General features: G+C 43.8%; 1 protein-coding gene across 3 annotated transcripts; it reads left to right on the top strand.

Moving 5' to 3' along the window:
* Positions 1 to 255: 255 nt before the first annotated feature.
* Positions 256 to 12,531, top strand: LOC121465736 (ADP ribosylation factor like GTPase 14 effector protein). 3 transcript variants are annotated; one of them, XM_041679110.1, is made up of 6 exons: positions 261 to 401; positions 2,944 to 3,082; positions 6,267 to 6,752; positions 8,542 to 8,669; positions 9,757 to 9,981; positions 10,456 to 12,531. In XM_041679110.1, exons 3-6 carry the CDS (start codon positions 6,327 to 6,329, stop codon positions 10,508 to 10,510), a joined length of 834 nt encoding a protein of 277 aa, XP_041535044.1. In that variant the 5' UTR covers positions 261 to 401; positions 2,944 to 3,082; positions 6,267 to 6,326; the 3' UTR covers positions 10,511 to 12,531. The 3 variants fall into 3 exon arrangements, with proteins under 3 accessions (XP_041535045.1, XP_041535043.1, XP_041535044.1); XM_041679111.1 differs by lacking the exon at positions 2,944 to 3,082 and having other exon boundaries at positions 256 to 401; positions 10,508 to 12,531; XM_041679109.1 differs by lacking the exon at positions 2,944 to 3,082 and having other exon boundaries at positions 256 to 401.
* Positions 12,532 to 13,662: the final 1,131 nt, after the last annotated feature.

Raw genomic sequence — 13,662 nt, 5'->3', positions numbered from 1 at the left:
GGGTACCTGGGTGCATACGTTTGGTAACCTGCATAAGACAGATTTGCAAACGGGGTTAAGGAAGCTCGTGGTTGCTAAGAGTTTCCTAAACTCCCGATCCTCGCGGGAGGCCGCAATCACCCCAGGGCGAACATCTGAAGCAACTCTTGCTTTGGATTGAGTCACCTCCCCTCTTCCCCAAACTCAGACCTTCCGCCTCCGGAGGCGGCCGCACTGGCTTCCGCTCTAGGCGGCTCCCGGCTCGTCTTTATGGTGCGCGCGGTCTCTCTAGGCGCACTCGCCGTCCTCTCGGTGTCCGCCCGGGGCAGGCGGGAGTGTGGAGCGCCGAGTCTGGCCTGTGCCGATCCTGTGCTTCCGGACCAAGGTGCCGGGGCAGCTCGAGTAGACCGGGCCGCACGGCTGTGAGTGGACGCTGCGGGGAGCACCTGAATGTGGGGGACCGCGGGGTACCCGGAGGAGGAGAGGGGAGGGGAAGCCTGCAGGGCGGAGGGGGCTTGTGGCTTGCAGCAGCCTGGCACCTCGCCTTGCACTGTCCGCAGTCGGTCAGCCACCGCTTCTGGGCCACAGCCTGCAGTTTTGTAGCTTGCAGTGGGAGTGGAACCCGGGGCCTCGCGCAAGCTGCGGGGCTCCACTGCAGAGCTGTACACCCCCAGCCTCATCAGTTTGGGGACTCGCTCTAGCTGAACTGCCCAAGCAATCCGCCAGCCCTCTCGGCCACCTGAGTAGCTCGGGTTACAGATGAGAGTAACCGGGCCTGACTCTAGTTTTTGGTTTAGATCCGCCTGCCTCTGCCTCTGCCTCTGCCTCTGCCTCTGCCTCTGCCTCTGCCTCTGCCTCTGCCTCTGCCTCTGCCTCTGCCTCTGCTTCCGCTTCCCTCCCGAGTGCTGGGATTAAAGGCACGTGCCACTATGCCCGGCTTGTTTGTTTTTCAAAACAGTTTTTCTGTTGCCTTGGCTGCCCCGGAAGCCTCTGTAGACTGGGCTGGCCTCGAACTCACAGAAATCCGCCTGCCTCTGCCTCCCAAGCACTGGGATTAAGAGGCGTATGCCACCTCGTCCGACTTTAAAAACTATTTTGTACGTATGTTATTCAGCTTGTATGTATGTCTGTGCTCCAGTGCGTGCCTGGTACCCAGGGAGGTTAGAATAAGTCGTCTGATTCCCTTGGAACTGGAGTTACAGAAGTTTGAGAGCCACCATGGGGGTGCTGGGAATTGTACCCAGGTTTTCTGGAAAAGCAACCAGTGTGCTCTTAACAGCCAAACCATCACTCCAGCCCCCTCTTTAAATTTTAAATTCACAATCTTTCCGCCCGAGTCATGTGATGGTTTGGTTAAGCATTTTAGTGGGTTGATTTGGTTTTGTTTTTTAAATTCCTACCCTAGTATAGTGTACGTGATAGGTGTGTGTTAGACTGTCAGATGGTTTGAATCATTCTGATGTGGCTATAACAAAGGGGCTTTAATGCCTGCGTCCCATACAGGGTTGGGGTGGAACTAACAAGTAACCAGGTGTGGTGAGCAGAAAGACTTGCAGTTAGTCTTTGGCATGGGTTGGTGGAAAACACACTGTAGAGTGCCTGCCTTCACCCTCTGCAGTGATGCTGGGAAGAACTGCTTTGAGTCTGTGGGATGTAAAGGCGGCTTGATCTGGTTGGAGAACTTGTAACCCTTGAACCACCATACTCTGAGGTTTTGCTGGGACGGCCAGTGATTGGCCAGACTTGATGGACCTAGAGAGGGAATAAGCAGTTCAGTGCATTATTCATAAATAAATAGAGACACTGGAAATCCCGAGCTTCCTCTTGGATGAAACCCCCAGGGGTAGAGTTAATGTCTGTCATGCCTTTAATCCCAGCGCTCAGGAGGCCGAGGCAGGTGGACCAAGGCCAGCCTGTTCTACAGAGTGAGTTCCAAGGCAACCAGGCCTACACAGAGAAACCCTGTCTTGGGGGTGGGGGGAACCTGGAGCAAATGGTTTAGTTCAATACTTGTCAGAGGTGTTTTTGGAAAACAAAATGATACTGATCCATTCAGAAGTTAAAAGTATAATATATTCTGTGTTAGTATTTGTCACCAGAAATGTCTAGGTATAATTTTGAAAGTATTTGAACACTTGGGTTTTATTAGAACTATTGGAAAATTTCTATAAGTTTAGGGAGCAGTGGTTCAAATTCATGAGATCAAAATTAGCAAAAAGTTTTAGGGGGGTAGTGTTTGTTAGGGACTTGTTAGTAGAAACTACTTTTCTTGCCTTGGGAATTTTTTATACTATAGTCATCAGAAAGGATGTCTGGAGCATACTGATCCTTCCTATTCGTTTCTTTAATTTATTGTTTGAGCTAGTGTTTCATTGAGAAGTCCTGGAACTCATTGGGTAGACCAAAGCTGGTCTGGAATTCAGAGCTCTGACTGTTGAAGGCATGGGCCAGCAGCCTTTTACTGATTTTTCACAGAAGGGAAAGACTGGTAAATCATTACTGTCACACAAGTGTGCATGATGAGTTTTGCAAAAATCAACCACGTAACTGCTTAGAAATCGGTTTAAATGAAAAGGTGTTTTACTGGTAAGATGTTCATGGTGAAACAGGTAAATGGAGGCCAGACTAACGTAGTCCACCATGCATTAGGAAGTCCATCAGACCTCCCCACCTGTGTACTGCAGAGTCCATCAGACAGTGTGGTTCTGGATTTTGCTGGGTCTGAGAGCGCACAGGTAGTAAAACTGTTTCTGAGCTGTCGTAATGGCACTCACTTTTAACCATAGCTCTTGGTAGGCAGTGGCAGACAGATCTCTAAATTCCAGGACAGAACCTGTGTTTCTGACTGTTAGTTAAGGGAGGAGTTGCATCAGTATCCTGGAAGAACAGAGCAGCCTTGCGGGTAAGGGGAGCAGCATGAAGCTTTTGAAGAAATGTCTTAGTAATTGCAGACCTTGTTCCCAGCACACAGATCACATGAGTAAACAGATCCAAAGGGCTGTGCAGCAGAACTTTAACCTAGAGGAGGACAGAGAGCTGCAATGAAGGATGGGGGAGTGGAGCAGAGAAGGAACAACCCATGTGTGAACTTTGAAAGCAGAATGTGAGTGACCCTCACAATGGACGGCTAGCCTGACTCTTGACATGCACAAGCCAACTGATGACTCCGGGCCACCTGCCTGGACTCATTGGTAGTTTACCCAAGTAAATGGTCTTGTAGGGCCCTGAATTTTAATGTTGATAAATTTCATTTTTTTGTCTTCTGAGACCGGGTTTCTCTGTTGCTTTGGAGCTTGTCCTGGAACTAGCTCTTTTTTTTTTTTTTAAGATTTATTTATTATGCATACACTGTTCTGTCTACAGGGCAGAAGAGGACACCAGATCTCATTACAGATGGTTGTGAGCCACCATGTGGTTGCTGGGAATCGAACTCAGGACCTCTGGAAGAACAGCCAGTGCTCTTAACCACTGAGCCATCTCTCCAGCCTTATAAATTTCATTTTTATTGAACACTTAGTATTTGATCAGATTATATGTGTGATGGAGGGTGGGGGGAGGCTGATGTACATGGAACCCAGAGATTGATGTTGGATGGCTTCCTCAGTCATTCTCCACAGTGTGTTTTGAGGCTGGGTCTCTCTGCTCTGCCTGGAGTGCCCTGTTTAGCTAGAGTCCCTAGTCAGTGAGCCCCTCCTGTCTCCATTTCCCCAATGCCATGATTAGAGTATATACCAGAGCACTCAGCTCTTTGGCTTTTGTGGATTCTAGGGCTAACACCTGGGTCCTTGTGGCTGACGCTGAGCCAGCTGTGTAGAACCAACATCCTCGTGTGGGAATGAAGCATTAACCCGTGGCTATGGCGTTTACACTGAGCAGTTCCTGTAACTTGTTCTTCAGAAAATCAAGTTTAGCAAAGACTCTGTGCTTACTAGAAGGCTCTGAAAATGGGGTTGTCAAATTTACCAGATAAAGGTACGGGATTGCCCAGTTAGATATAATTTGAGACAGGTGGGATCAACCTGTTAGCACTATGTAGGGCGTGATTAAAATAAAATCTTTTAATGCATATCAGAAGCACAAATTGACGAAGTTGACTGATAATCCTGTATCTGGTAACAACTATAGACAATTCTCCTTTAATGGTGACACCAGAGAGATCCTTACTTTAAGACAGTACAGTGACTGGGACTAGGAAGATGGTTCAGTAGTTAAGAGCACCATCCGGCCCCCACCTAGCAGCTAACAGCTGGAACTCCAGTTCCAGGGCATCCAGTGCTTCACTTTGTAGCATTGCACCGACCCTGTACACGGATTTCCATGCAGGCCAAAAACCTATACACAGTTTAACAATTGACCCTTCAAATTTTTTTTTAATATTTATTTATTATGTACACAGTATTCTATCTGCTTGTATTCCTGCAGGCCAGAAGAGGGCACCAGACCTCATTACAGATGGTTGTGAGCCACCATGTGGTTGCTGGGATTGAACTCAGGACCTTTGGAAGAGCAGGCAGTGCTCTTAACCACTGAGCCAACTCTCCAGTCCTGACCTTTCAAATATTATAGTACTCTACGAGCTAGGATTTCTAAAAATAAGCTTCCTGAGTTCCGAGATAACATTTTCCCTCTTTTGAGACAGTCTAGCCAGACTAGCCTCCACAGCCTTCTTAGAAGCTGAGAATGACCTTGAATTTCTGACCGTTCTGCCTCCCCAATGCTAAGATTGTAGGAGTGTTCCCTCACTCCTGTTTATACAGCATTGGGGATTGAACCCAGGGCCTTATGTCTTATTCAGGGAGTTCTGGGCAGAATGCTCTTGAGTTTCCTGTTCCAGGCCATTGTTAAGGATCCCCTCTGCATACTGAATTGTGATCATTTCTACCTTGTTTTCTCCTTCACTAACCTAGACTTTCTCCTTCGGTTCCAAGTTTTTGGATCCTTGTAAGAAGTGGCAACCAGCACTTCCTTCTCATTCTCTCTTTCACCCAGATCACCCACCAAGTTGGGTGTCTTATACATAGCAACAGCCACGCAACTGCCATCGTGAATCGCTGGTAGTCTCATCCCACAAGGCTTTGTCAAGGACTACAGTGTATTCTCTGCTTGTTCAGCCGATTTCAGGCCATCGTCATACTTCCACAGCTGACTGTACAGTTTGTTTCATTAACTTTCCTGAATGCACGTCGTTTACCACAGGTGGGACACCAACCCCAAATCTAAGTAATGATCTATCCTGGTGAGCCAGTGAGTTTATTTGGTTTATGTTATAGAATATCGATGAGGTCGTTTGTACGAATGCAGGTAACCCTGAAACAGCTACATCATTTCAGAGGCTCACCCCATCATGAAGGACAGCTACTTGGAGGCTTTATCCTTGAATCCTTCCTTCAGTTAACTTAGCACTTTCTGTGTATGTGCTTCTAGTCTCACTGTCAGTTAGTTGCTATGGTTACCAGACCAAAGTAATCACCACTCCAAGATGGCTGTGGGATGGTCATGCTATGCCCAGAGGACGAAGTCATACTGCAGTGGTCTCAAGCCTTCTGTCTTTTCTTGTAAAGGTTTTAGCCTTTAAGCGTTGTGTGTGTGATTCTTCATCTGTAGATCTATAGCTGGTCTTTGTTCATCCAGAAGAGATCTAATTTGTCTTTTCCCGTGTTAGCCAAAAATTTTTTTTTATTTTGATTTTTAATGCCCATCTATTTATAGTACCACATTATACAACAAACCCCAATCAGTTTGTGTTTGTCTATACTACAGCAGTATCATACTGCCTTTAATTATCTTTCTAGTAAATCAGCCATTGTTTTCTTTCACATTTTCTTGGACCTTTTCTCTCTCATGCAGACCAGTTAACTCCAGCATGATGGGGTAGAATTTCCAGTTGTCTTTATAGATTGACATGGTACTGAATTTGTAGAATTCTATAAGGTGTCGTGTGTCTTTTGCGGCTTTCGTATATTGTGTAAAGCACACCGTGTTCTGTTTCCCAGCATTGTCTGTTGCACCTCTGCTGGTTCTTGTTTCTTCTCTTTCTCTCCTTACATCATGTAATGTGACCTTCAGTTGTGCTGTGACGGAGTGTTCTGGTGTAGTTCTGACCTGACAAGGACTGTTTCTCACATTCCGGGACTAATTATATTCTTACTTACCCTGGGCTGTGGTGTTTCCTACTTCTTGTTTGCTGTGTTTTACTTTTGATTTCTAAGGAAGTGCTACATTTTACTATTTTTGGCAGTTTTCCAAATCAGTTTTCAGTACAAATCTGTCTTTAATGTTTTCTCTAGGTTAACCTACCAAAGAAATTTCTAGACAAAGAAAACAGGGGAAACGTGCTAGACTCAAGTATGATGGATCCATGTTCAGTTGGAGTCCAGCTTCGGACCACACAAGACTGCCATAAAACCTTCTATACTCGGCACACAGGTTTCAAGACTTTGCAGGAACTGTCATCAAATGACATGCTTCTGCTTCAGCTTAGGACTGGAATGACCCTCTCTGGGAATAATACAATTTGTTTTCATCATATAAAAATTTATATTGACAGATTTGAGGAGTTACAGAAGTCATGTTGTGACCCGTTTAACATACACAAAAAGCTAGCCAAAAAGAATCTGCATGTAATTGACTTAGATGATGCCACGTTTCTGAGCGCAAAGTTTGGAAGACAGCTGGTACCTGGTTGGAAGCTTTGCCCAAAATGTACCCAGATCATCAATGGAAGTGTGGATGTTGATTCAGATGACCGCCAGAGACGGAAACCGGAGTCAGATGTATGTATAGATGCTCTTGTGCTTTCTACAGTTTGGGACTTAAGCTAGACAGAGTAACTGTAAAGAATTATATTTACATTTTTATCACATTCCTTAGCATATAACAGATTTAAAGTTGAGGTGAAATAAAATTATGTTTCAAAATGTTTCCATACACTCAAGGTCCAGAATAAACACTAAACAAGGGCTTAGAAACAAAGAACCTAATGTGCCCTAGACTCCAAAGCTGCAGCTTGTATTCTTGGACCTTAGAAAGGAGACATTAGGAATGGCCTTTAGATCATTGGCAGAGGCCGACTCGGGGAACTTAGATCATTTTCGGATACTGAAGTAGCTAAATTGATGTGTCACCTACTGGAGAGACTATGCTAGGAAGAATGTCTCTTTGTGTGCAGGAATGCTTTAGAGAGAGAGAGAGAAAATCAAAGACCTGGTTTATAATTGATATGATTAATTTCTTTTGGTTTTGGGATGGGGGCTGACTCTGTAGCTTACTGGCCTGTACCTCTCCCTGTAGTCAAAACTGGCCTCAATCTCATGGCAATGATTCTATCAGCCTCCCGGGAACTAGGAATCCCAAGCATGAATCACAGTGCCCAAAAGTCATTGAGTTTAAATGCAGTTTTTCTCCTTTGAAATTATCCCATTCTTTCTTGTTAAAGATTTTTAAATATTTGTGACTTTTTTGGTTGTTCAAGACAGGGTTTCTCTGTAGCTTTGGAGCCTGTCCTGGAACTAGCTCTAGTAGACCAGGCTGGCCGTGAACTCACAGAGATCCGCCTGCCTCTGCCTCCTGAGTGCTGGGATTAAAGGCGTGTACCACCACCACCCAGCCATTTGTGACTTTTTATAAAGCTTCTGTGTCTAAATTCTGGATATGGTTAAGGTTAAACTTAGGGCTTCCTGTTCTCAAAGACTACACAGTTTTGCATTGTAAAGTATGAGATATTGTTTGCCTCTTCCCTGTCCACATGCCTTTATGCAGGTCATGTGACTGTATCAGAGAAGTTGGGACTCACGGAGCTGCGTGTATCCTCTCGGAGCACTTCTTGGAGCTCCTCTTCATAAGCATTGTATAATCTTTAATGCTAGCATACTTTCTCAGTTTTCTCCTTCTTGCTGAATTAATGAACAGCTATAATTTTAAGTTGTGTATGTTGTGTTTCTCTCAGGCCCATCTCCAGGACCAGCACTATCTGAAGGTCACCGTAGACACTTGCTGACTCTCCCTTCAGCATCTTCACCTCACTCCATTGTTCTTTCATGGCCAGTACCCCATCATTTAGTCTTAACTTTAGGTGTATAAGAACACCTTGAAAAACAACTTATTCTTCACTTTGGATGTATAAAAACATTCCAAAAGACCACTTATTTTTACCTCCTCAAATAATAGACTTAAATCCTTAAGCATCAGAATTTTGTTTTGTCAAAGCCTTAAAAAGATGTTACATAGTTCAGAACATGAAGCCTAATTGTTTCTCTCCTCTTAAAGAATTGTTATTTGGAACCTTGATTCTGTGCTGTTGGGTGTGTGATGTCTTTTGCTGTCGTCTCTCCTTGTGGTGACAGCCATTGCTATACTCAGTGTGCCAGTCTCTGGCACCTGTAGTCCAAGAGACTCAAATAACAAAAGCAGTGCAGACAATTAATAGTAAAGATGGCATATAAACTAGAAGAGTGGATTTTTCCACGCACCCTCCCGAGTGGGGCTGCTCGGGGTCGGTGCTAAGTGAAGTCCTCCTGTCTGGTGTGAGACTAACTGACGCGCTGATCTCCTTCCTCCATCCAGGGAAGAACTGCTAAAGCTCTGCGCTCCCTGCAGTTCACAAACCCGGGAAAGCAGACAGAATTTGCTCCAGAAAGTGGTAAGAGGGAGAAAAGGAAGCTCACCAAGAACTCGAGCGCTGGCTCTGACAGGTAGGTTGCTGGCCATCATCTGGAACTGTTAACTGTTCCCAGCGGCATGGTACCTATGTTTTTCTCTTAACTTTCAGTTTTCTGACCAGTCATTCTACGGTGTATTCAGAATTAGTAAAAACCTTCCAAACGCCTTGGCTGTTACTCATAGGAAAGTAAAGCTTCTATTGGAATTCCAGAAGCTTCTTTCTGAAGGGTAGCATAAAGTTAATGATGTAATGTTTTGGAGTGAGAGTTAAAACAGTTAAAGAAATACCTTAGAGTTTGGCAAAGTTACTGTTTGCAGAATTTGCTACTGATGATCTCTGCTTCCTGAGAGAGAGCTGACCAAAAAGGTCATTGCACTTATGAGAGCCCAAGAGTACTTTCGATTTTGCACAGGTCCAAAGTAGACATACAGTTCTAGTACAGTCAACAGAAAGAACAAGAACTAAGTTATTTATAATATATCTTTAAATTAAGTATGTCAAAAAATACTGACAAATTTATTATAACAGGTCAGGCTATTTTCTAACTGAAATCAACATTTTTACCTTTTTTCCTTCTCTTAAGTTTTTCCATTGATTGATCTGAGATATTTTCAGACCAGATTTGCCAGAAGTCATTAAGAAACACGAAGCAGATTGATTAGAGTGTAAGACCTCTAGAGGGTGTGTCCTGTGTTCACAAGCAGTGTCTGTCATTTGGTAACTAGTGAAAAAAGTCACTGCCATTCCTGTGTAAGCTGTGTGAAGCCGTGTGCATACATCGAGTGTGTGTGTATGCAGATGCCTGTGTGTGAAAGTCAGGAAAACTGGAGTCTGTTTTGTCTCCTGCTTTGGGTTCAGGAGGCACCTCAGTTACCAGGCTCGCACGCCATCTGTTTGCCGTCTGAGCCACTGGAGAGCCTTTTGTCTTTCAGCACTCGTTGGGTCATCTCCCATCTGAAATTTCTTCTGCAGAGTATGAATTAGGCCCGGAGCCTGGTAAATGATGTGCTGATCCCTACAGAAAAATATTTATCTGCTTAATTTTTTCATTATCTTATTTTCAACTAAATATTTAAAGATAGCATGTATGAAGTGCAGCTCAGTGTTTTATTTTACAGACAAATTATTCCAGCAAAGAATAAAGTCTATGACAGCCAGGGTCTGCTGATTTTCAGTGGCATGGACCTCTGCGACTGCCTTGATGAGGACTGCCTGGGATGCTTCTATGCCTGCCCCACCTGTGGGTCCACCAAATGCGGAGCAGAGTGCCGCTGTGACCGCAAGTGGCTGTATGAGCAAATAGAGATTGAAGGAGGAGAAATAATCCATAATAAACATGCTGGGTAATTTATAGTATAAAACTATGAGTCTTTAAAACTCCTTTCTCTCTTTCTAAAGTCCTGTCACTTGAAATGCAACTATAGCCTAACATTGGAAAATAAATCTGAAATACTTCAGTGTGAATTTGGTTGCATCGGGGGTGCTTTACAGTTGTTTATTTGATCTAAATTTAGATGGGTTGTTTCCCCAGAGCCAGCTCTAAGCCTGTCTGGGCCGATCTAACAAGTGTAGGTAGTTTGCACCTCTTAGGGTTCCATATGCACAGATTTCAGTAGTGAGGGTTTAGTTGAATCCTGCCCATCTCCTAGATTCGCGTTTCCCTCAGTGTACTATTAGCTGCATGGAGTTCTAGCTCAGCAGTGCAGAAGTCAGGGTGTGCTTAGTGGCTGTGCTGCGTGCTCTGTGCCAATCGTGAGCTGCTTTTCCGTTCTGCCAGTGTTTGCTCTCTGTACACCTGTTATTTAATTCACTTACAGCAAAGCATATGGTCTGTTATCTCCCTGTCACCCATATGATATTTTACAAAAGTGATCACCCAAATACCTGGCCAGCAAAGAAGTAAGCAGTGACCATTGTGGATGTAAATTTGGATCAGTCGTGAATGGAATTGTTGACGTCGCTGGTCATGGGAGTCTTGCTGCCATTGCCGTTCCGGAGACAGACGTGCCTTGAGGAACCTGATGCTGGAAGCTTCCCTACATCGCTGAGGAAAGAGGCTGTGGTGAGCAGAAAGATTGTCCCAGGAAAAGTGATGGTGAAACCTTCCCATTCAAGGCTGTTTATTGTAAATAGATATTTTGCAACATTGGACTGGTCAGAAAAGTTCCTGCTTAGTATGTTATTAACAAAACGGGCAAATACTTAAGACTACTTTTGGGCAATAAAATAAAACTTCAGTTCTGAGTACATAAACTTTTATTTTCATGTCCATTTATAGCTACAAGTTGTATTATTTTGATGGATATTTAAAGGCCATATAGCGGTCCTCATCCCTCTTGGTTATTAGCATTTCTGGTGTTGTGGCCCTACACTGTTGTGCAAATAGGCCCAGCCCTTAGCTGGGAACAAGGCCTGTAACAAAAAAATTGATCTCAGTGCAACACAGTTGTTGGATGTTAGACTGCTTTAAAAATGACCTAGATTCCTAAGTGCTAAGATACAGTTCTTTTCCTCCGACTAGAGATGAGCACAAATGCTCATGTTGTTGGCTTTCATGTTCTTTATGAAAATTAGTCCCTGGGGAGAATTCCTTCCTCTTTTTCCATGTAAAGCGTGAACACAGTACATGATGAGTAAAGTAGGTTTTTGTCGCGGTTGCTGTCCATTGCCACGAAGGCACCATGGCCAGAACAGCTCTTAGAAGAGGAAGCATTTTCCTGTGGGCTCACTTGCAGTTCAGAGGCTTAGGCCACTGTGGTAGAGAGCGTGGTGGTGTGCCGTCAGGTGTTGGAGCAGTGTCTGAGACCTTTACATCCTTATCCACAGGCAGAGAAAGAGGCTGGGCCTGCCCTGGACTTGTGAAATCTCAAAGCTCATCATGCCCAGTGACACACTTCCTCCAACAAGACCTTAGTAAAAAGTACCTCTCGGTGGTGATTAAGCCTTCAAATGTGTGAGCCAGTGGGCCATTTTTATTAAAATCATTGCAGCACTATTTCTGTGTTCTGAGAACTACATACCCATACAGTGAGGATTGAGAGTTCTGAAAATGTCACTTGAGGGGGTGATGAAAAAAATAGAGAAAGTAGAACTTAAGTTTCTGGATAGTGATTAAATCACTGGGAGAAATTTGTATGGATGTAGTGAGTTGAATTGACCATTAGAATACCATTTTTGTTCATTTTGTTATCTCTACCCTCACTGGTTTTTCTTTGATAAAAATTTTAACTTGGAATTAAATGTTCTTTTAAGTTAAAATTTTTCTTTGGCCCAGCTATCAGAAACTGATAGTTCTTGGATCTGAATTTCAGCTGAGTAGTATCAATAAAGCTTTTAACTACATTTTTAAATTAAAAGGCAGAATTTTTTTCCCTAAGTTTAACTATTTTGTAGGGGTATAGATAGACTCCAGTTTTAAATGGATCCTTAGGATCCTTTGATTATAGTCATTTTTTCTTGTTTCTCCTTTGATTCCTAAATGTGCTTGTGCTCTTCAAAGCATTTTTTGTCTGTATTGTTTTGTTTTGTTTGCAGCAGGACCTTGCTCTATAGCAGAGGCTGGCCTGGGAGCCCTGCAGACTTCTTACCTCAGCCTTCCCAGGCTGACATGCATCTGTCACCACACTGCCAAGTTTTAGGCATTTATTTTTGCTTACAGCGCGAGTCTGTTTCTAATAGAGAAAGACCTTATATAAAATGGCTATATTTCAGCATTCCCTTGAACAGATCTTTTTGTAGACAGTAATAACTTTTTCCAAGGGGAAACATCTTGAACAGTTTTGCTGTTTGTTCTTTGTCCATTTGGGGACCAAACAATGAGCATATTGCAGCGTTTGTAGACAAATGTATATCCGATCTTGAGTAAACTAATAAAGACTGTATTTTAGAAACAATGCAGGCTTGCTGTTCATTATTTTAAATGTGTGTGTGCGTGTGTACGTGTGTGCATGTGTACGTGTGTGCGTGTATACGTGGATGTGCAGGCCCCAGACTGACTTGGATGCCTCCTCCATTCCTTGCCACTTTATTTACTGAGGCTGGATGACTTCCTGGCCCTGGGGCTTGCTGATTGGACTGTTCTAGCTAGTCAGCTTATGCAAGGAGTCACCCTTAGTCTGATTACAGGTGGCCACCACACCCACAGACGTGGGTGCTGGGGATCCAAACCCATCCTTACTTGAGCAGCAAGCACTTTATCCGCTGAGCCAGCTTACCACTGAAAAGAATCCCTATCTGTTGTTAGGTTTGTTTAACAAGAACATTTGAATCTTTGGGAAAGTTTTACCTCCCAGAAATCCATATTTCTCTACTCACACCCCTCTCAACCTCCCAAAAGGGAAGTTGGTTGACTGTGCCGAACAAGGGGGCTGGTCCTAGCTGGACCAACCTTTCACGTGAAACTTCCCACTTAAATCATAGTCACCCTGTGAAAAAACTTAGTGTTTATTGAAAGTTCATGTGACACCTTAGTTTTTGCTGACATCTGCTGGTGTCTCCTTGAAAATAAATATCAAAGACCCAACAGTTTATGAACCTAGGAGCCAAATAACCCTTTAGCTTTGTAAGTTGGTTCTATTAGGTGACATCAAAGTTGTAGAAAGCAAACTATTTTGGAAACTAAAAGTGTACTATTACTTTGTGAGCACCATGGTTATGTTGGGAGGTCAGAGGACACCTAGATTTATTTCTCTCCTTCCACCTTTACATGGGCATCCAACTCATTTCACCAGACTTTTGCCAGATGAGCCATCTTCTGCCCCTTTGTTTTCTGCTCGGTAATGTCCCCAGAATCCTCAAAAAACCATGCTGGAACTGGTAAGAGTGGAAGAGAGGCTAAATATGAAATCTGTTCATATTTAGCCATGATAAGCTAAATATGAACAGATCACCCGAAGGAAGTTCTTTACTTCCAACCCTTATCAACTGCCAGAGTAGGAGGACTCAGTCATCGATAAATTTAATAGGCCAGAGTCTCAGTAGTTTACCCTGAAGCAGTACCTGGTTGCAGGAAGAACCACAAACAG

The sequence above is a fragment of the Microtus oregoni genome, unplaced genomic scaffold (genome assembly GCF_018167655.1).
Source record: "Microtus oregoni isolate MIOR12 unplaced genomic scaffold, Mior012 000031F_ref0000149, whole genome shotgun sequence".
Classification (NCBI taxonomy): domain Eukaryota; kingdom Metazoa; phylum Chordata; class Mammalia; order Rodentia; family Cricetidae; genus Microtus; species Microtus oregoni.
Note: the sequence above shows the minus strand (reverse complement) of the source record. Positions and strands in the feature narration are given on the sequence as shown.

Excerpts from the sequence above, each read along its gene's own strand:
- LOC121465736 (XM_041679109.1), top strand. The coding sequence starts at position 6,327 with ATGATGGATCCATGTTCAGTTGGAGTCCAGCTTCGGACCACACAAGAC. Across the intron at positions 6,753-8,541 it reads GACGGAAACCGGAGTCAGAT|GGAAGAACTGCTAAAGCTCT; the intron begins GTATGTATAGAT and ends TCCTCCATCCAG. Across the intron at positions 8,670-9,756 it reads TCGAGCGCTGGCTCTGACAG|ACAAATTATTCCAGCAAAGA; the intron begins GTAGGTTGCTGG and ends TTTATTTTACAG.